General features: G+C 42.1%; 2 protein-coding genes across 5 annotated transcripts in view; one reads left to right on the top strand and one right to left on the bottom strand.

The window, feature by feature from the left end:
- Nucleotides 1-2,677, top strand: part of THAP9 (THAP domain containing 9) — a 7,356-nt gene extending 4,679 nt beyond the window's left edge. The window contains exon 5 of the mRNA XM_017744114.1: nucleotides 30-2,677. Coding sequence (XP_017599603.1) covers nucleotides 30-833 — 804 coding nt within the window. The 3' untranslated portion in view covers nucleotides 834-2,677. The remainder of the gene's footprint in view (nucleotides 1-29) is intronic.
- The window catches only part of LIN54 (lin-54 DREAM MuvB core complex component), a 40,083-nt gene continuing 19,921 nt past the window's right edge, over nucleotides 2,563-22,724 (bottom strand). For 2 of the 4 annotated variants that reach the window (XM_017744194.1, XM_017744193.1), the window contains 12 exons: nucleotides 20,599-20,719; nucleotides 17,738-17,883; nucleotides 16,104-16,259; nucleotides 13,610-13,826; nucleotides 12,822-12,895; nucleotides 12,468-12,665; nucleotides 10,598-10,689; nucleotides 9,337-9,408; nucleotides 6,896-6,998; nucleotides 6,566-6,703; nucleotides 5,636-5,838; nucleotides 2,904-5,297 (listed from right to left, as the gene is read on the bottom strand). In XM_017744194.1, coding sequence (XP_017599683.1) covers nucleotides 5,096-5,297; nucleotides 5,636-5,838; nucleotides 6,566-6,703; nucleotides 6,896-6,998; nucleotides 9,337-9,408; nucleotides 10,598-10,689; nucleotides 12,468-12,665; nucleotides 12,822-12,895; nucleotides 13,610-13,826; nucleotides 16,104-16,259; nucleotides 17,738-17,883; nucleotides 20,599-20,719 — 1,722 coding nt within the window. In that variant the 3' untranslated portion in view covers nucleotides 2,904-5,095. Of the gene's footprint in view, nucleotides 5,298-5,635; nucleotides 5,839-6,565; nucleotides 6,704-6,895; nucleotides 6,999-9,336; nucleotides 9,409-10,597; nucleotides 10,690-12,467; nucleotides 12,666-12,821; nucleotides 12,896-13,609; nucleotides 13,827-16,103; nucleotides 16,260-17,737; nucleotides 17,884-20,598; nucleotides 20,720-22,724 lie in introns of all 4 variants that reach the window. The other 2 variants (XM_008641288.2, XM_008641289.2) reach the window with 2 other exon arrangements.

The raw sequence follows: 22,724 nt of genomic DNA, 5'->3' as shown, positions 1-22,724 counted from the left end.
GGGAGCATTTGCGCGGGCCCCTCAAGAAGGCCTGTGGCAGCAGTGGCAGCCCCACCTGCTCTGTGTTCCAGGCTGCTTACCACAGACTGCTGGCCAGCTGCAGCCTGGCACCGGGCTCACCGCACAGCGCTGGCAATGCGAGCCCCTGGGACAGATCCCTGTCTCGGAGGAGAGATCTGACCCTGGGCAGCATTCGTGCTCAGTATCACCCAGCTCCTGCGAGGACTCTGGCCCCAGAGTGCCCCTACAGGGCAGGCCTGCTTTTGCCCAGCTCTGCCCTGAGCAACGCGCTGACGGATCTGTCGCTGTACACACGGAGCCTCACCTGCACTGCTGGCTGGGTGGCTGAGCAGCTGGCCTTGGACTTGCAATGTGAGGCTTGTCTTGCCTCTCTCTTTGAGGCAGATGAGAGCAGGCTAAGGTACAGGTCAGTGCTCTACATCAAAAAGTTAGGTGGTGTGAGTCTGCCCTCACCCAGTGTGCACCACATAACAAGCATTTCAGAACGAGTCTTAAGCCGGTATGGCAAAGTAAGAGGTGCCAACAAAAATACTAAGCTGTGGCATTTGGCTCTAGAACAGAAAGTCCTCCAGGAGCTTCTGGGTGAAAGCCCCCTCTTTCCCACCCTCACAAACCATTTATTTGAGGGGGACCTGAGCATCGACAACCACTACACAGTCTTGGTAAAGGAAATAACACAGTGTTACTTAAACATAAGAACAAACCCTGCCCCACACCTGAATTTGAAATACCCTTGTGGAAGGCACAGATTGAAGAGACTGAAGGGAAAACATCTGTCTCCATCACCACTGGGTAGCTGTCAGTCAAGCTAAACCCACACAGGGTCTAGCTGAGTACTCTGCTGTTCCAAGGATGGCTGTTCCCTGCTGAGGCTCAGTGCTGGACAGATCTAGGCAACACATGAGCAAACAAGGCTGGCAAAACTAGTGGTGATAAGCAGTGATGTTTTGGGCCATTCCAAACCCCCATAGCAGAGTTTAAACTGAGCAAAGCAAGGAGGTTTATCTGATCCTGTGTTCTTTCCAGCAATCCTGCAACGCAGCCACATATATCATGAAACTTGCATGGCAGGTCAGGATGAGCAACAGTTGCTCAAGGTGCCTGGGGCAGTGGTAGGAGACTCTGCAATGGCCCCAGAAGTGCTGGGTGGCTTTAGTGCTGTGAGTGCTCTTGCCAGGAGAAAACTGATGCATATTTGATGGGGTTGTGGGGAAATCATGCACTGGCACTTTGATTTCACCAAAGCAGATGTGCTTTATAAAAGCTGGAGGCAAGAAAGCTTGCAGAGCTTCTACTTAAATAGGAAAATAAAGATGTGAAAAGAAAGTGGCACTCAAGTTGTACACAAGCTCTCATCTCCTTTCCAACATGTCTCATCAAACAGCTAAAGAAGCTACAAGAAATCTAGATCCTTTGGATCAGTCCTGAGCCTGTGCCCAGACTGTTGTGTCCAGTGGCACGCAGGAGCACCAATACCCTCCTCCCTGGGCAGGAATCCCACACTGTGCTGCAGCAGGGTGAGCAGTTCAGGTCCCATTTCATGGCCCCATCCTCCCACGGCTGGCCTGTGTCCTGCAGGCGAGAGCACAAGGCAGTCTCATTTTGATGTTTCCACTGATCACCTGAACCATCGCTTTGATGCCACCAAGCAGGACAGGCTTCTTCAGGTAGTTCATTTCCATGGCAAGGAAGCTGTGTCCAGTGCTTTGCCTGGAACAACAAAGTTGGGCATAACTGCTGCTGAGGGGTTTCCCTTTGCCATGCAGAACAGCAGTTGCATCCATAGAGATGGAAGGCAACTAATTCCCATCAAACCTGCTGTTCAGTCACTTTCAAGATCCATGATGGAGCTGGGATGAAAAATGGTGATCTGCCACATCCTAGGGCAGGAATAATATTAAAGGTACCATTCTGCCTACCAGTGACTTGACAAAACTGTCCCTGGTTGGTTTGGGTTCCTCCTCCTTCCCTTAGCTCTACTCACTCATGGTGGGAGCAGAACTGCTGCCCTCAATCCCTCAAGCTGTGCTTTGAGAGCAGCAGCACCACAGAACTTCATATAAACACTGCTGGGAGGAACAAACCAGAACCTCTAGGCTTTTTTCCCCCCAATCCAAATACCTATGCAAAAAGCCATGTTGAAGCCAACACTGTTATGGAGCCATTCCAGCTTACAAGAGACTTTGCAGGAAATTATTCCCTCCCCTCTATATGGGATTTTTGGGACAACTAGCAAAATGCTGCTGCTGAAATCCCAGTGACAGATTGGTTGCAGTCATGTAATGTTGGAACACTTGCATTGCCTCCACCTCCAGCCCTGAGATGAATAGTTATGAATTGTGCCATGGATTGCTGTGCATGACAGCACACCAGTAACCAAGGGATATTTATCTCTGGTAAGGTTTGGTCTCACTGAAAATCCAATTCAGTACTTGCATCAGAAGTGGACCTACTGTTAACAATTTATTTTGATATTTCAAGTGACAAACCTTCTGTGTATATTTGTCAGTCCTGAAGCAAAGGAGTGCAAAAAAAATCGTATTTACAGAATAGTATAAATGTTTATTTTTTGTGATTTATCTGACTGTTTTATTTGTACAATATAGAAAAGTGTATTCTTTGAATAGGTCTTGTAAATATAAATTTAATTTTTCTACTTTTGGATGTAAACAGAACTATAAAATGAACCCTTGCCCCATTCCCAATTATTTTTTATGTAACTGGATGAACTTGACTGTTAATCTTGTCCAGCAGTTTGATGCAAATGGCTAAGGAAGTACAAAAACCAATTCATACACTCTACACCAGGGAGAGGGGAGAGAGGAATCCAAGCTTAATATTTGAGAAAGCTTGTTCAAAACAAAATAGAAGAACTAAGAGCATTTGATTGCACCTTCAAAGTCTTTACAAGCAAAATATTCTCCAGCAATGCCATCATACATAATTACAACTGTAATCTAAATTTCACAAGTGCTTTTGCACACTGTATATAAATACACATCACAAAAGGTGCAATTTAGAGTAAAACACTGAATATATACAAAATTAACATGGATTGAAGTCTAAACAAAAGGCATATTGCAATCTGTTTGAAAAATAATGTAAGTAGGTATTACTTTATTCACTTACACTAATTTACATTTATACAAATCTTACTGGACAGATTATTAGGTCACTAGAAGGGAACGGAATATCCGCGCTATCTACAGGTAAAGTTACTGCACTGATTTTTTAGTAAATCCAAGTCCTAATTATGAAAAAACATGGCATTTACTTACACAAGAGATGGATTCCCTTTTCAGAGATTTGCACAAACATTGCTATTTATTCTCAGGGAGATGTCCTTAGCAGACAGAGCCCTTCAGGCAGTGACTGGCAGGTCAAACCTGGTCTATGAGCGCACCACTGCTGCTGGCTGCCTCCCAGGCATTTCAAGGAGACAGCAGAGAAGAGTCAAGGGCCTTCTGCTCAGTGCACAGGGCTGGGAGGTGAAGCATCCTCCCACCCTACTACCTTCACACACACAGGCACCTATCTCTGCTGCTGGTGTGCCTAGCCCCTACCTCTCCCCAGCCTGGCCCTGCTAGAAAACCTGGAGAAAGAGCTCTGCTGCATTTCTCTGTATTTACATTTTTATAGGGGAATACAAAATCCCTTTTGGAAAAAAAACGTAGCTAGTTCAGGCTGCAGTGAGACAGGTAATAAAAATGCCTGTGATTAAACATGGTTAATGGATCTTTATGATCGGTAAGTAACCTACCAGGTTAATTCTGCAAATGTGCTCCACTATCAAAAATGTGATCTGAGATTGCCTGTAACAAATACTGAAAAAAATCCCCTGCCTTAGTCTGTACCCAGAAATAGTTGATTGCCCCCCCGTTTAGTGTAAAAGGATCTGTGTCTGTTTTTGTAGATATCCTGATTCTGTGCTAGTACTTTCTCTGATCACAGCTCTCACAATTATTCTAAACAACACTAAAAGAGCCCTTATGTCAAGTAAATTGCCAACATGGAGAGAAGCAGCATGCTGAATACCCACACAGCCAGGCTGAACATGATCCCTACCTGCATTTGCAAGTCGATTCAGATGCAGATTGTCATCTCCCATGACTTCAGCTTCTCAGGCTTAAACACTCTTCCAGGGTTACAGCTTGATCCTAGAAAACACAACGGACTGCACGGGCCTACTTCCAGTGAGGGATTTGGCTGCTGCAGACCTCTGAAAAAACAATCTTCACCTAGAAACAGTATCCATCTGCTACACACTTAGGTAACACTACACTGGGCAGACAGTCTGGCATTGTGGTGTGGCTGCTCTTCCTCACTTCCGAGGACAGGCCACTGTCTTAGCCTTCAAGTTCCAGCTTAAAAAACACCAGAGCACTCCACTCCATTCCTATCAAAAATTCCCCGTAATGCCATTCACCTCTATACTCCTTGGGCCCTGCTCCAGAAACATTCTCCATGACTTGCTCAGTGCTAAATCTGCAAGCAACCCCTCTGTATTATTGCCTATGTATCTCACAGTGCTCCATGCACTAAAGGAACATGCTGTGTCAGGTCCTAACTACAAGTACTACCTTCCATTTAGATGCTTATTTCTACATATTTCCTTTCAGAATTACCTTGGATACACTGGTACCTCCATATTACAGGCCTGTCAGCAAAAGCATGACCTGGCTGTTGACATCACCTGTGTTTTCCTGTATGCACAGTGATGCAAATTCATACACTGTAAATAATATATATTATAATAATTTATATATGCCCTTCAGACAATTATTCTGGGGGAAAGGGGAGAACACACCTAATTTTTAAGAAACCCAGGGTAAAAGCTGTACATTGGGAAGAAGAACTGACCTTTAGGCATTGTCTTAAGTAGAAGAGGATTTAGCTAAGATTTAAAAGGCTCTACATCTTGTTATAAAAGAATTTCTTGTTTCAATCTTACATGGGTCAATTTACAACAAGCACCAAATTAACAAATATTATTAAATCCTTTATGCTAAACCAAAGTGTCCCTGTGCCTTAAGTGTTCTGTTCAGTCCGCTTCATTGTGGCTCATGTGCATGAGTCAGCAGTTCATGGCACAAGGGTCACCTTTGGACTTCCCTGCAGAGCTGATAACCCTCATCAGACAGCGTCCAAACTCCTCCAGGATCATGCGCTCTGCCGCAGCTTTGGACTTGCCCATCTTCTCCGCTTGCTCTGCCTGTGCCAGGAGGCATTCACAGGTTGCATCGGCCACCTCCTTGGTGACAAACGTAAAGGGCAGCCTGAACCAAAGAAACATCCGCTTAGTCACTGCAAAAACACACAAGGCACCTAACTGGAGCTGGCAACTTTTTAGTCTGAGGACTGATGAGATTTCGTATGTCCCATTGCTTCCAAGAGCCTTTAGATAGTGAGTAAGCCTCAGTTAACAGCCAAATGAACTGGTGGGTCAGTATCCCACTGTTACAGGAACAAAGTGTTCCATTCACTTGCCTGCTCCCACCTCTACAGCTTACACAGACAAGGCTCAGAGATGACAGGGACATACAGGGACATACCTGTCACATACATCAAAAACCCGCACTAGAAACAACTCAAAGAGGGTGCAGCATTAACTTACTTCCCACCACCACTGCTGAGTGCCGGTGTTGGCCTTGTCAGCAAGTCTGAGATCTGGGAAGATAACTTGGTCTTTGCAGCAGTCTGCTGCTGGACCCTGACTTCTGCAGCGTCTGCTAAATGCATTAATGTCTTTCGCTCCGGGCTTTCTTCAAAATTTTTACAGCCAATGCATTTGCATATGGAAGAACACATTATTTTTGCCTGAAAGAAACAAACAAAATGTAAGAAACCTGTTGCAAGTTTGACTCCCCTTATGAGAAGCCACAACAAAAAGGAGATTTTGTTTTTATCTCTTACCAATTAACCACCAGAACAAACTTCCAAGTAGTAGTTTTCTCTCTAAATTCTTACCTCTGAGGTGAGGCATCTTCCCAGAATATATACTTGAATCAAATAATAGAATCATAGAGCACAGAATGTAAATCGGTGGTTTCCCACTCATCCCTTTCTTCATCAACCTCCAGTTTCCAGTGGAATTTAGACAGCTGAGCTTTGAGAAAGGCCAGTCTACACTGTCTCTACATCTACAGACTAATCAGTTAGCACATGAACTAACAACAACTTTTGCTTTTGAATTCCACAAATACATTCTATCCCAGAGCATCTGTGGGATGCTACTTCAGCTCCTCCTAGAAAGTTGGTGCAGTAGATTTCTTTAGGAAATGGTGCTATTCAGAAAAAGAACAAATTCAAGCCTAAGTCCGAAGTTGCTAAATTGTTTAAAATTAAAATTGCAGAACAGCAGTGATCAGTTTTTCCATGTACATGGCTTTCTATGTGCAAACTGCTGGGAGAAGAGGTAACATTGTAGGAATGGAAAAGAACAGAAAGCATTAAAGCAATACAAGGGAGAGACAAAGTAAATGAGAGAAGTCACTGCACTAAAGGGAAAAAGCTACTGTCTTTCAAATGAGATAATGCTTCGTACCTCATAACACTCGCAGTAGTTTTTGAGACATCCCGAGCGTTTACAGTTACACCCTTTGCTGTGCCTCCGATCCGATTCTCCTTCCTTTCCTTTCCCTATTTTGGGCTTGAAGGCTTCAGGGTTTCTGTCGAGGCAGGCCTGTCAATGCAGACCCAAAGGGTCAGTCACTTCATGCAGGGAGCAGAATTTAGAGGTGCAATAAAAGAACTAAAGCCTTGCACATGTGGGAGGAGATCAGGGCATTATACACCCACTCTGCCCCGCTCTGGAGCTTCAGAAGAAGGAAGCTAAATGGCTTTGGTCCCAGGGGCAGGGGAAGAGGCCCCTCACCTTTATTGCTTTTTGCCTATCGTTTTCATGGTCCAGGTTGTTGTAACAATTTGTACAGTTGCAGTTATTGCAGAATTCACCGTTTGCAAAACAGTCACAATACCTGAAACAGAAGATGCAGAAGGCATTTGTAAACTTTATCACGACACTGGCGTGTGACAGCAGTAGCAGAAGTTCCTACTCTGGCACCAATACGGGTAAGGGTCACCCTATGCTCAACACCACATGTACAAGCAGTACCAGCCTCACTGCAGAGCCAAAATCCTCTAGAGTGCAGGTCCAGCTGCTGTCTTTAGACAGGTGGAGCTCAAGGGGGTCCACCTGAGCTCATCACATAGCATAGGTCCTCTCTGCAAGAGAAGCTAATGACACTTCTTCCTAGGGTGACTCCTGGGTCACCCACATATTGTGGGCCATCCTGCTGCAGCCACCTCACAGCCAGTTCCCGACCCAGTCAGTCCAAATCAGCCCTCAGGAGATCTCATACAGCCAAAACAAAAGGAAAGCAACTGGAGTGCCAGTTAACAGGCAAACTAACTCATCAATGAGCTTTTTTTGCTTAGTTTTGTCCATAAGCTGGGATGGAAGAATAGAAAAGGAATAACAATTGGTACATCTCAGAGGCTTTGAGGCACAGGTAACCAGGTGAAGGATCTGAATAAGGATAAAGCTGACTTTTTAAAGGGACAAATATATGAACAAAAAGAAGCAAAACATGGACAGGGAAAGCCAATCACATTGCTAGGCCCCTTATGTACCTCTGGTGCCTCCCATCAAAAACATCTCACCAATTCCACAGATCTGATACATCGAAGTAGCACATTCATCCCCAGCTCAAACATGGCTTTAGGCCACAACAAACTCTGACATGTTTCAATGCTTCCAGCTCCACCTCCAGCTATGGCTAAAAACTGCTGATCCTCTTCACTTGCTTTTCAAAGCCTGCTGGGAGTGTATGGTCATTTTTTGGAGCCTAAACCCATTGCTAAACTGGCTTTCTGTGGCTTGCCCAGCCTAGCACTACACAAACTAGATTAGGGTTGCCCTGGAGTCCACTACAACCCTTCATCAGATTGAACTGGATTTTGGAGATTTTTAGCATCTTGAATGGTTCCCAGTCTTGGTCTTGAATGTTTTAGGGACATCCTAAATCAAAAGCTTTTATAACCTGTAATAGCTCTCCTTTCTTTTTTAAAATTCAGCGGTGGAATAGTCCTGCTTTCCAAAACAAACAGTGCCAGCATCAATCCAGAATATAAATGAGCAAATAACTTACCTGAGTTGACTTTTTTGTAGAATGGGCTATGCGCCTACCTTTAATGTGCATTTGGAAAAAAACAAGTTTCTCTCCAGACAGAAAAAGTTTTACTAGTGAGAAAGCATCTGTGCCAGAGTGAAATAACCATTTGCTCTGTACCAATGCCCCGCCACTTGAAGATACAATGACAGTGATTTACAAGAAAAGTTTGTTTCCAAACAGCATTCTGTAGGTGCAAAGTATCACCAGTGAGGCCATTATTCTCCAGGAATTTCTAGTGCACATTCAAACACCAAAAGCTGAAACCCTACACATCTAACATACATTGGGCACTGTGAGGTCAGTCATGTATGTAAAATACCTGAAAAGCAGCTGCACATCTTCCTGCCATGCAACATACAAGTTTGGGACTAGGAAGCACAGGGCACACCTCCCCATATAGAGGTGGGGTGCACTACACAAAAAGACACCCAAGCTTAAAAGTTTAAACACACTTCTTAACTTGGGTTCTGATGTCATTGCATCACTTCCCCTTGAAGTACCACACCCCTGATTTCCTCTTCATTGTCTAGGATTCAGGGAACCACAGATTAATTTCAGTATCTCCTCCCATTCCCATCCCAAAAATATCAGTAAACTGACTTTGCCTCAAGATGAAGAGCTCTCCTCATCTTAAAATACTTTTGTGTCAAATTCTTACAGATACATAGACTGGAACAGCAAAATACCTCATGGATAAGCAAGACTTATCAGTGAAGAATCACTTGTCTATTTAGTCCTTTAATAAAATATACACAGCCCATTTTTTCTGAAGTATTTGAGCCAGCATGGTATTACTGAAGCACTTCACCAAAGTATAGGAAATGCCCATGAATGATACCATGAGATGCCATTTCACTCGGTACCAAAAAGGCAGCCAGAGCTGCTGAGTGGAATTGGCTCCACCATGCAAAAAGGTGCATGGTGCAAAATTAGACCTTTTCAAATGTTATGGTCCATATAGCTCACAGGAGTTGCAAAATTACACAGGCTCTGCAACATCTCCACCAATATCCACCTTAAATCAGCATCTAGACATAAAATTTCTGACATACTTAAAACCATTATATTCTGATACTTGGCACACTTTTGTGATGTTAAAAATAAGGCTTGAAAGACAGAAACTGTACCAAGCTGTACTTACAATTTCAAGCACAGAGACTTAGTACAATTGCAAGGCTTCCTGGGGCGGTTTGCAGACTCAGAAGAAATAATTCTGTGGAGGGAAAAGGGCATTTATATACACACAGTTTTATCAGTTTTTTCCTATTTTAAATTCATGTGAACAGCTCATGATAAAAACTTTGAAAAAAATGTTTATATTCCCCTTGCACTGGGTTTTTGGCTGAGTGTGTTTAAGTAACTATTATAAATAGTGCCTTTCCAATCCAGAAAGAGATTATTTGCTGCAAATTTGGATGCATGCCTGAAGTAGAAATTAGGCTTTAAAGCTAGAGGAAGCATAACTAAAAACTGGAGTCGGGAAAACCTTCCCCAGAATCCCTTCAAGCACAGTGGGACCAGATCCAACCAAGATTCACACAACATGATCATGCCTTTTCTTTTGTTCTGCTCGGAATTAAAAAAATCCCCAAACCCAAAAAATATCCCCTCTGGAATAATGGGAAAGCAAGCCAAACCATGCTATTCAGTTTATAGATAAATTTTATAGTAGACACAGTCTTTAACTGCTCCTAAAACTTGGATTTGGTGACACTAATCGCTTCTGATGAGATTTGTTCCATCCCTATCCAGCAATTTCTGCATGTAATACCAGGGAGATTAAATCAAACCCGTTCATTTGAATAGCTGCTTCGGGATTTGGGATTAGTTTGCATCAGTTGAGGCTGCAGCAACAAAAAGCACCTTCATGTTCACAATTTCCAGCAAACAGTAACACAAAAGGACTGTGCGGAACAGCTAAGCCTGCTGGATTGGCAAAGGGAAAATAATATATGTTAGCTGTTATTTTCATCCTTAAAGGAAAAATGCGAGACTGAAAAAACCCAAAGCCTCCTATCAGGATCCATTTTGCTGTTTGGCTGAATTTCTGCATGCGTTAAGCATCTAGCTTTATGTTGTACAGAACCCCTTTGCAGCGATGTTGAGAAATAGTTGAGGCCTGTAGCTCATAGGTGCTGTTGCAAAATAAAAAATGAGCAACAGGGAGCTTTCAGGTCAACTTCCTGCTATATGAGTTCAAAAAACAGAAAGGAAAACAGCTTTGATCAAGAGATCAAATTGGATCAATTGTCAGAGAGGTCCACACCCTTCAGTCAGAGGTAATAACCACACCACAGCAGACTTGAGTGTCTTGGAAAATTCCCCAAACCAAACTCCAATACCTCACGCTTATTCAAGCAGCCTATTCTACAGACTTTGGGATTTTTTTTCAAAACACTTACCCATTAAATGGCAGCCGTGCCTGGGACTGGACACTGGATGTCCCTGTGAAGCCAGTGTTGCTCGCTATAGATACATACGATGACTGTTGCAGCTAACAAAACAAACAGGTTAATGCCTGACATGAAAGAAATTAAAGAATACACTTTATACTGTACAGACTGTAACAAGTCTTTAAATCAGCTTTCCACATATTGTTATAAAAATAACTTGCTTGTAAGTACAGTTTTAGATATAGAACTTGGACCAGGTGGCAGCCTCCTGCCTCCATACTTAGCATAAAAATACTATTTTAGATTCTATTTTTGTTGTCTATTACAGTGTCTAGATCCATAGAGATGACAAGGATAACACACAGAAATGTTCAGACCACAAACAGTTCCTGCTCCTAAAAACATGTTCGTTTTCCCCCTGATAGAGCAGAATCACTTCCTGCACAAATTAGTAGCTTCCTTTATATACAAGCCACTTAGTATCAAAGTAAGCAAAATGGTTTGCATTCCGACTCCTTTGCATACCTGAACCCACGATATATTTTTCATATTAAAAAACCAAAATCTCGTAAGAATTGCCAAACAATACTGCTCTGGGCTACTTTCTTTAGCATTACCTACAAGCAGCTGTTAGCTCCTGCTGGGACAGGTTCTGGGGACAGACTGGCACACAGCAAGATATGGACCTATAATGGGGCCAAGCAAAAGGGGTCAGGTTGTGACTGGAACACAAACCTCAGAGGAGAGGTCCAACAGATGCTAGCTGAAGTAAAATTTGCAGAACTAGACTGCAAGGACACAGTAACAATCTTCAGGGTAAAACTGCAACTGTGATAAAACCAAAGGGCAACCAGAAACCAGGCTGGTACCAGCAATACTGGAGCTATGAGAGTCTTTGTTTCTACAAACCAGCCTTCTGCAGAATGTTTCATTTATTCTCCTTTTTTTATGCTGAATGTTGGTCAGATCTTGGCAAAGAGCAAAAAATTAATCTCTCAGCCTCAGTTGGGGTGCCCGGTACCAGCTGCTTCTGACCCCTGGCAATGTGCTTAGCATTAACTAACATCATTTAATAATGAAAACAGCCATACTCTGTGACCAAGCAGGTCACATATATGCTCCCTTTCTCCTCATCATCAGGCCCTGAAGGTCCTGTGAACCAAGCAGACAAACCAATGGGATTTCTTCTTCTCCTCACTAAAGGTCTCAGGATTCCTGGGCACCAGGCCAATTACTCTGTTCCTTACTGGCTGTGAAGGGTCTCAGGCACCCAGACAACTAGGTGGTGGTAATTGTCACAGAACAGGGAAGCGTAACAGCACACAGAGAACAGCTATAAAATCAAGCTGTTCCAAGTCCTAAGTGATGAACCTGGACTGGAACTACTGCTGGACACTGAGCCTGCAACTGCCAGTGGCCAGGGTCACCTCCACTGACATCTGTCTCCTCCAAGGACTGAGTGACTTGTACTCTTTTATATGATTTTCATGTCTAGGTTATGATTGTTAAAATGATGAAGTAATGTGTATCAAGATCAGACCCAGTATGCAGAGGGTCTAGGTGATAAGAAATTCCAAATTGAGATCTAGGTGATTTGAGTAAGTTTGTATTGTAAATCCTGTACTATGCTACTCAAAATTGTACTACACTGATTCTGCTTATAGAAATCCTGGGCTATTATGCTAATAAAGAAACCTGTTGAGAAAATAAAGCTTTAATTGCAACTATGATTTAGTGCCATCATCATTCCGCCAAGGGTGCCTAAAAGAAACGGTTGCCTCAGTGTCAGGTGACAGTCACGGAGCAGGAACCTTTAAGAGGAAGGCAGAATGTTCCACAAGAGCAGAATTTCCTTGAGCATATCTGGGAAAGACTGTACCTGTGTGACATACTGAGCTGGAAGGACTGCATAGCCAACATTTCCCGTGCCAGGGGCTGGTGCCAGCACAGTGCCCGGGGGGAGGTTGGTGAGGTTGGGCTGGATCTGTGGCAGTGGAGTGGCTGGCATGATAAGTCTTTGTTGGGGCTGACTAGTAGTGACTATCTGAGAAGTCGAGTTGATTGGTTTGGGCACCACCTGGAGAGAAAAGAAGTCTTTATGAAACCAGTGTTTCACTCATTCAGAATGCACTTTTATTAACAGAACATTTGATTACAGAGATGGAAGCAGACCTTTTTTCTGTCCAGCTAAAATTCCAGGTCAGGAATATTACATGATTTAAACTTAGCTCACCTGTTTCACAGTCTGTGCTGGTACTATGGGAACTGACATACGCACTGGGGTCGCATTCACCACCACAGGCTTCGCTGGTGTCAAGAAACAACATCATAGGAATGTGTGTTAGTCACCTCAAGTCCACAGTTCAGCCCTTCAAACTTTCACATGTGCATAACACAGAGGTACGGAACACTCTAACTCATGGCATGCAACACTTGGGTCTAAAGAACACCTTTATAAACAGGTATTTGGCACAAGAGTGTGTGCACACATTTCACAGCAATGGCTTAAAAAAACAGCCTGGGTGCAGACCTCCTCTGGACACCAGATTTCCCTTACAGCCCTTTTCCCTTTGAAATCTTTTATTCCATCACAGCTCTGGAAAGCATGGACAGAAACCAGCAGAAACATCTGGCACTTCTAAAGCAATTTACATGAAAGTATCTTCATGTTACAGGAGTTTTGGCAATATGCTTGTGGGCTGGCCTGCCTTCACACTGCATATAGAAGAGATGGCAGTTGCCATGAACCACCCACAAATCTGGTAAACTAGGGAAAAGCAACCTAAAATGCTCCCAGGATTCAGGCCCAACTACAGAGTAATTTGACACAAAGGAGCATTTTCATATACAAACCAGACGTAGCAGCAGAATATGGAATTTATAGAAGTCTTACCACAAAACCAAGTACATCTGGCAGTCTTCACACATCTCTGTAATGTATTCATTTTAATCCTTACAGAACAAACATGAAAGAAAAAACCCAACAGAAGCTTCAGACAATATGTTACCCCCAGCACTTACCCTGTTGAAGAGGCTGAGTATTTGTACTGGGATTTTGACTGGCAGATTGGGTTGAACTACTGGCTGTTGTGGCAGTAACGAGTCTGACATAATGGAACTTGCTTCCAGGTACCTGAATCTGCTGAACATTGGGTGCAGTTGCCAAAGGAATAATGGTCTTAAATTGAGATGTACCCACTCCTCCTACAGTAATGGTCTGCACTGCTGATTTCACAGCCTGTTAAGCCAACACAGACAGCACGAAGTTACTTGTACAAAGGCAGAAAGAACATCAGCATGTTTATTTCTCAGTTCCTTAGTGAGCAACTCTAGCACACCATTTGTACCCTTGAGAGGGAAGTCAGTTACCCCCTTCCTGCTTTCCAAAGTAGAACAGATGCAAAGAGATAAATGCCTCTCAACAGCTCAGAGTAAACTCAGTTCCATTTTCAATGCTCTATACCAAACACCAGAGTAAACTAGTATTTACATGAGTAGGGTGACTAGTCCACATCTGCCAAAACTATTTCAGGTGACTACAGAGAACATGGTTTGGTTTGTTTTCCACAATCAAACAACCAAACATAGAAATATTCCTACTATTAAAAGTACATGGTAAGAATCTGCAGAACAGCTTGTGCTGGACTGCAGCATGATTTATCTGCGTGTGTACAGATATGTCCTGTTAAGATAGTTTGTGATTAATCCACAGAAATCACTGTGCAACCCTGGAGAGGAAAATGGAACAGAATCCTTAAACTGATGGACATCAGAAAGAGTGCAAGCTGAGAAATGAAAGAAGCAAGAACAATGAGGAGTAGCAAAACAAATTCATTAAGAAAAAAGGCAAAACGGTGAAAGAAAGGGAGCTCAGCAGACCTGTGCTACGTTACAGCTGGAGGATCAGTATACCTGGAATTTGTAAAAGTTCATCTTTCCAGCTTTTCTCAAACTACAAACTAATAACAAGAAAGCTTTATTTTATTTATACACATTCATAAGTCGACTGGTTTGATAACAGCCTCTCTTTCCAGACTTGCTCAACCTCAAACCTTGATTTCTTCCCTTTTTCTCCTTCCATTTAATTTCTTTTAGAGCTCAGCTTTTTATTCTCAGTATCTTTTGCTATTTATATTAAGCATATTGTCCTTGATATCAAGTTTTTAAGTACTACATTTGGTTGACAGTATGATGTGAATTCTTAGGAGAGCATTTTCCCAGCTCCTCAGCTTTCAGCAACTACACGAATGAAATCTCAATTTGCACACATTTACTAGAAATACAACCCTGGTCTTCTAAAAGGTGTTTTCTTGGGATTTTTTTTACTTTTTTCCTAATACATTGAAACCTTAACAGGCCAGAGCATCAAAACAAGCACTATGTGCAAGCACAGTCACAGACACTATCAAAGGGAGACCAGTATGGGTAAAGTTCTCTCTACCACACAAATTAGAGGCTGTCATCCAAGGACAACTGGGAAAATTGTAAAATTCAAGGGACAGTTTCTTCTAAAGGCATGTTCTGGAGCCCAGTGAAGATAGATGAAGCCCTTGTGTTGTGTCAGATAGCTTTGTATCAGAACTCAGTATGTATACCCCACAGATATCTCCATTTTCTCACTTAGGGTGCTTGCATTAGAGAGACTTAATCTTTTAACAGCTATTTCAAAAGACAGTTTTCCCTGGGGAAAAGAAATAAAAGTCAAATCTCAATGGTGTCCACATCCATATATCAGCATTCCAATTATCTCCTGTATCAGTAGGATAAGACTGAGCCTCTGGTCTCATGCTGTACATGCATGTCCACTCCCAGCTACATCCACACTCTGGATATATTTGCACCCATACACACCGCTTCATGTTTACCAAAACAGGAGTACAGATATTATGACAGAAAAAGATTCATCTAAGATCACAAAAGAGGAAAACAGTAAAAACTGTAGTTTGTAAGAAAGGTCAGTTTTGTCTTGTGATTTATTAATGCAAAACTATTTATAAAAGGTATTACAGAAAACTCCATTTTTCTAGAAATGAGACATAGGAAATTAATAATTTCTAGTTCTTTGGTTCCAGCCCATGGTGTCTTGCTTATGCAGACCTCTACAGCAGGCATATGAACTCCACTGCTGCAAACCTCAGAAACACCTGGAAAGCAGCCCTAGGCAGTGGCATAGAAACATTGGCAGAAGAGAACCACCCAAAGAACTCCTCCTCGTGTCACAGAGTTCTTCAGGTGACTTGGGAGATTCGGTGTACAGAAACAAGAATTTGCACCAAGTGGGGCTTTCCAGGTTGGAAAGCTGCTTTCTAGTAGCATGCCCTTGTACGGGCTTGCAATGGTTTGCACCCCTCAACTGAAGAAGTATATGCTCCTCAGGGCAATACCTTTGCCAATTCCTAAGCAAACACCATTCCAAGAACACCGTTGGACAGACCGCTGCCAACCTGTGGTCCAGCACTCCAGTTTCCAGCAAGCAATGACACAGACACACCAGAACACAAAGGAAAGTCTGTACCTGGGTGGTTGTGTGGTTGACTATAGCCTTCCCAGGGGAGGAGGGTGCTGACTGCTGCACTGTGAGGATCTGCTGTCCTAACGCTACATTCAGTGGGACGCCCACCGTCTTCTGGGGGGAGTTGGGAGGCTGGGAGGCCACTGACACCACTGTTAGCTGCTTGGCAAAACAAAAAGCAGTTTAAACCTCTGCATAGGATACAGGACCCTGGACATACACATTCCCCTCCTCAGGACAGTACAGCTCTCCATCAGAATAGAGCTCTTTCTGGGAACAAGAATTTAACCACAAATGACACGGGTCCAGCTGCAACAACAGCAAATAGATCCCTTAGGAGCTTGAAGGCATCCCTGGTTTCCAGCACCAAAAGGCTCCTGCAGAAACCCAGCACAGCGTCTGGGTGAGAGTGAGGGGTTGTCTTTTCATCAGTTTTGTGGTTTTTTTTTTTTAAGGAAACTGTCCCATTGAAGCCTGAGCATTGTCAAGAGGGATCTTCTAAATAAAAGCTTTATAACTGGTACAATGACTATTTCATCGAAAATAGAAATTTTAAAGAAAAGCTGCTGAAAAGAAAAAAAAATTCTCGCCTCACACTACTGATTCAGTCAAAGTATAAGAACATGAGTACTTCAAAATCCACACTGCAGTTTCCCACAGAGATCCAGTCTTCTGACCACATCTCTGCAGAATGCAGTGTTTGAACACTCTGTATAACCATACCCCTTCCAAGGCTGGTTTTCTACTTTTTGTTCTAAACTTCCCTATGTTTTAAGAAAAATCAGATACTTAGAATTACTTATCTACAGTAAATTCAAGATGCAACCCTAAAGAGTCATCACACTCACTCCTAGTTAAAAAAGTAACTTTAGAATCAAAATTAACTTCTTTATGTTCCTTCTTTTAGTAATAATTGCCAAACACAAGTCATTTACTCCATCTGTGTAAACATTACATCACTAAAGCACAGCCAAACTAAAATAATTCTTCACTCTTACTTTGCTTCTCATACATGATACTTAGTTTGCCTGCACTGTGCATCTTGTCCCCCTGCCTCCCTTTCACCAGCAATATTCCTCTTCTCAGGACAATTATCAAAATCTAAACCACAAGTGTCACCTTGACCTGTGCCAATCTCCAGCTCTGTGTTTGTCAAGGACCATTGTAAATCTCATTTACTTTAGAAGTGATCAGGGAAGACTAAATTGCCTGTGCAGTAGCAGGCAATGGTTAATAAGTGCTGACCTATTAATATTATTGAGGTCTCCTCTTAAAACAGCCTGCTGATGTTTTATGAAGGCATTAAAAATAGTTTGAGTGCTTGGCTAAGAGAGAACAGCTGCTCTCAGAATGGATGCTTAGGGAATGGCAAGAAATGGCAGGAATGGGAAACTATGCAGTAATGCATATCTACTTAAAACCATAGTAAGGGAGCCAGTTGAAAAAAATCTAAATTAGGGCATTACCACAGAGCATTGTGATGCGAAATGGAGACTCTGGAGATATTTTTATGGACTCTGGAGATATGTTTATTATCTCTGGAGAGATAATAAACAGCTTGTAGCAAAGACACAGAGAGCTCCATTCAGACCACTGTGCAGGAGGGATAGAAGGCTGCAGCCAGAACAGGTCCTTACCTTATTGGGGGATTTGAGTGGTGAGATAGCTATTTTATTCGGTGTCTGTTGTGTTGTTGTACTCAGAGATGATCCAATGACTCCGCTCTCAGAGATCGTTATTGTCTTTGGTGGTGTCCCTGGAGCAGACTGTGAAAAAACCCTACCTATAAACAATGAAGATACCATCAGCTCCAGTTATCCCTGGTCACATTAACTTTTAAAGCAAAGTTTTCCCTGCCATTTGTGCAATTGAGCCCTACTTCTGAGAGTGTACAACCTGGCAGGAAGGACACTGGCATTCTTTAAGTTAGATTTAGCAACAAAGAAGAAAATAATTGTCATTATTACAAATAAAAAGACAGCTCTCTCGGGCTTTTAAAAAGAGCCAAAATGCACATTGAGCTTTCTGTGCCATTCAGCTGATAATTCTTGACAGCCAGGATAGCATCCTGAGGAGCAGAGCCCTCCAATACACCTGCACCACACACAAACACCCAGCCAGCTGGCAGTTTCCTGGGAAAGCCCTGGGCTGCTGCCAACGTACAGAGAAACTGAGCATCTGTGGGGGACGAGTTCCTTTAAAACCTCAGCCATCAAAAATGAGCTGTGTTACAGTGACCAAGAAAAAGGTATTTGGTCTGTCTACAATCAACTTTGAGGTTTCTTGTTTGTTTTTTTGTCCTCTGTTGATGATTGTTTCTTTCACTGCCTAACAGTTTTTAGTCACACTACCACCCATGTTTTCATGTGTGTGTCATACATTCTCTATCTTTTTACAATGCCAAAGAAGATTAAACATCAAAAACAGCAGCTCCAAAACATGACATCAGTTTCAGGAATATTGCAAAACTCCCAGAATGGAAAACAGATTTTTTTTTTCCATACTTTCTAAGTTTCTTTCCAAAGAGTGCTTGACCACTGAGCTTTCCTCTGCTCCACTTTGGTTCAGACTCATTTCTGTCATAGCTTCTGTCACCCATTCTCTTGTACTACATTTATAAAAATAAGAAACAAACAAACAAATACCAGCATAACTTTTCCATCCAAAATCAACTAGTGGCATAACAATTAAAGTCAACTGGAACTAACAAGAAAAAGCACTATCCTCATGGAAAGCTGAATTCCTCTGAGGTCTATGTGCTCTAAAATAACCACTTTTGTGCAGTCTAACTAACAGCATAGATAAGTTGCCAGCAGCTGCTAAAGCCACATGCAATCTGAAGAATCTCAAGTCTGTAGGGATTTTCACCATCTAGAGGTTTCAATCCTTTGAGTTATTTTCTTGGTGACAGCTTTCCATTTCTTACTACATCCCCTCTGCACCCCTTGGCATCATGTAATGGGTTGAAACTGAGTTGATGGATGAGCTTCCTAAACAGAACCTGGTTGCTAATATTGACAAGTCTTTCACATTTACAACTTCCACCTCAGCTTGCAGGAATTTCCAGCCAATTAAAAATATTTATCAGATTCATGAAAACATGCAAACAAAATCAAAACACAAACCACAACTGTTATACCTTCCCTAAAGTGATGCCAGCCTCCCAAAGTTCACAAGCTGTGCTGGCTGTTTGGAACAGTGAGGGAAAAACTGATATTCAAAGATTTCCATCTCAATGAGTAAGCAACTTTACCTCCCACTGATGCTTCTCTCACAAGCTCAGGCACAGGTGATTTTTCAACATACTGATTTAAAAACTGCAAGTCATTTCTAATGGTTTTGGGTTGTTTTTTGTTTGTTTGGATTGTGTTTTTAAACACACAAACAGCTTAATTCAAGTATTTATAAGCATAGCAATCTTCTTACAGGTCTGTATATTTGGTAGGGAATTTGAGAAAGGGGACAAACTGGGGAGTGGGCTGGGGAATCCCTCTTTCACCTGAAACACAGGTCAGGCTGCAGGCAGCCTGACAGCTCAAGAAAAAGGTTATGTTCCAGCTATGGGCCATTCACTGGCATCTATCAGTGTTTTAATACAGGAGAGAGTTGCATCCTTCTAAAAACCAGCTCAAGTCCCAGTGCTGTAAAGACTTAACAAATCTGTTTAAATATGTAGGAAAGATTCTAGACCTACTTAGGCTGATCAATCTGTAAGCAGTTAAAGACATCCTTTAAAGCTCTAAAGATGACTCCGCCTTCCTACATTTGTCTTTTTCAGACAAATTACGTGTCTAAGATGTTTAGCAACAGATACACTGCCATTATAAACAAGGTATTACACTGTGGTTTTTTCTTTAATTTTGGTGGTGGTTTTGTTGTTATTCTGTGGTTGGTTGGGCTTTTTTTTTTTTTTAAGGATATATAGATTTGTTTTCCAAAGAGAGAGACCATTTGGTATTTGCTTTAATTACTTTCTTAGACACTTCTGCGATAGTTATTTTTAAAGTAGGTGAGCAACTTAACAAAAACAACACAGCTTTATTCATTTTCTTCATTCAAACATTTTTTTCTGTTACTTGCATGTATTGCATTTAAGTCCAACTATAAGCAGATTAAAGTAATACAAAAGCATGTGTCTCCCTTTCCCCCTGTGTATTTATATAATGTTTCTACAAATACTTTCTGTTTATTAAGTAATCTTTTCTGTGGCTCTGGGGTATTTTTTTCTCCTCCCCAAAATCTGTGAAGTAAAAGTACCTTGCAGTAAAAGCAACTCTGTAATTACAAAGATTATTCTAAACAAGCTAAGTATAAAGGTACCAACAACTTCATTTATCTGCTTCTACCCAAAAAGCTTTCTGACTTTTTTTTTCAATTGCTTGAGGTACTTTGACAGAAACTACAGTAAAATCGTTGAGACAGAAGAATTTCTACAATTACCATTTCTTTGAAAAGCCTTTAAAAAATGGTAAAGCAAAACAAGTCAAAGTAGTACAACCTGCAATGACTGGTGACACTTGAGTGGTCTGCCCTGTAACAGCTTTGCTATTGATTGGTTTTGCAAATATCAGCTTGGTGATCACCGGGCCAGAAGTTGGGGTTCGAGTCTTCTTCGCAATCTAAAAGATGGAGGAAAAAAGATCTCAAGTAATTTGAGCATTTTGGATCTAAATTATTGTATTGTTAAGTACATTAAAAAATAAAAAGGGCAATACTCGCACACATAATTAGAAGAATAACTGCGTATCGTGCATTTCACCTCCATTTCTCCCTATGGAAAGAACTAGGAGATTATCCTTGACACTTTAGAACGCCAGCTACCAAAGTAGGATAGCCAAATCCCTCTCAGCTTTTTCTTAAGATAGCTCTCTGTGCAAACATCTCATTTTCAAGATGCTGGAATTACTTCTTACATGTGGTTGGTCTACATAAAAATGTTAAAATTAAATGCAGAACTCTCAGTATGTGAAGCTTTAAATGAGGTCACTTCTTTTTCAGCCAACCAGGAAAAACTTGTCCCCCAGTGACTTAAATATGACCACTACTGCTCTGAAACATTTCTTGACCATTTTGACACAGCGGCAAACTTGTTTTGCAAATGGAAAATGCCTTCTGAAACAGCTCCCCAAAAGTACATGGATCATCAGTGCCTGAAAGTTTTGAGTACTCACTAGTCAAGAACAAATCAGTTGGCTACCTCTTAAGTACAAGGGGATCTCTTTTCATATTGTAATCCAGTCTCCTGAAACACACCTGGACCAAGAACATGTACAGCAATTCAATGATAGATCACTTCAGTTTGAAATCTTTGTAAGCAAGAGCTTATAGTCTTAAAAGTTTTAAAGAAGACTTTCCCCCCTTTTCCACACTGAGAGAAGTTAACTACTACATACATTTATTCCAACAGTTTTTATACACTGGCACCCAGCTAGTGAATAGTTCAATTTAGAGGTTGACTTCTTCCAGACTTTTAACCTGCTGACAGCAGAGGCTGCCTATGGATGTGGCCTGAGTCGATGTGAGCACACTGGAAGGCATTACTGAAGCCCTTACACCTGCCCACCCCACAGGTCAGGCACATCCTGCCTCTCCTCCACCACACACCCTCAGGCACATCCTGTGAGCAACAGCCATCAGCTCCAGCAATACCAGAGAGGCACAACATTACAACATCCACGTGGGGAGCCACCTCTCAGAGGCACAAAACCACCTTATTACTCAAGCAGCTAAATCCGAAATCTGCCTGACGTGCAAAGATACAGAGCTGACAGCTACTTTTGACAGCCTGAGAAAGTTACAAATGCTCAAATGAAGCAATTGAGTAGGCTGGAAGTTATGGCTTCCTACACAAAACCCTATCTATAGAATTTGTTGCCTGAAAACACCTTTTTTACAATCACTTAAGGCCAAACATTCAAAGTATTCAGTAGCATGTAAATTCCTCAACTGCTCCACAGAAAGCACAGTGAGGCTGCCCCAGTTCCTAGTAGCACAGTCATGGCACAGCCTGGGAAGCTGGAGCTCCCCTCTGCTATGGCACTGGAGCCCTGCAGGCTGCTATGGAAAGCCAAGGGCACCTCCGTGTGCCCGAGCTATGCCCAGCCAAGGGAAGCCAGCAAGGAGCAGCTCTGACATCAGTCACTACCAGAGAATGGATCTCATTTAAAGGAAGCCACATGCTGCTCCTCAGATACAGTACAGGTACTCCTCAGAGGAAAGCTCCATCTCAGAACAAATACACTGCTCCCCAGGCACATTAGGTGCTTTATAGGTGAAATACAATTGTCAAGGCTTTAAAATGAAACAGAGGAGAAATAAACCTGTTCTTTTTGGAGATATATTAACTAACACTTTGAAACATAACTTGTTTGAAGAAGGAAGCTTCACTCACAGCCCTGTTCGCAAATTTAACTCAAAGCCATTTTAACATTTCAAGGATTCAATTATCTTAGCACATATACAACTGATAGATGAGCAGACATTTTGTCTGGGTTTTTTTTTTTTTCAGCTTGGACACATTTTAATTTCTGATAAATTCTACACATTTCATCTGCTTGATTTGAGATTTCTGTTTTGCTTAAATTAATCTTACCCAGCCATAAGGTATTATTGCAACTCAACTGC

The sequence above is a fragment of the Corvus brachyrhynchos genome, unplaced genomic scaffold, assembly GCF_000691975.1.
Source record: "Corvus brachyrhynchos isolate BGI_N302 unplaced genomic scaffold, ASM69197v1 scaffold229, whole genome shotgun sequence".
NCBI lineage: Eukaryota > Metazoa > Chordata > Aves > Passeriformes > Corvidae > Corvus > Corvus brachyrhynchos.
This window is presented reverse-complemented; position numbering and strand designations above follow the sequence as displayed.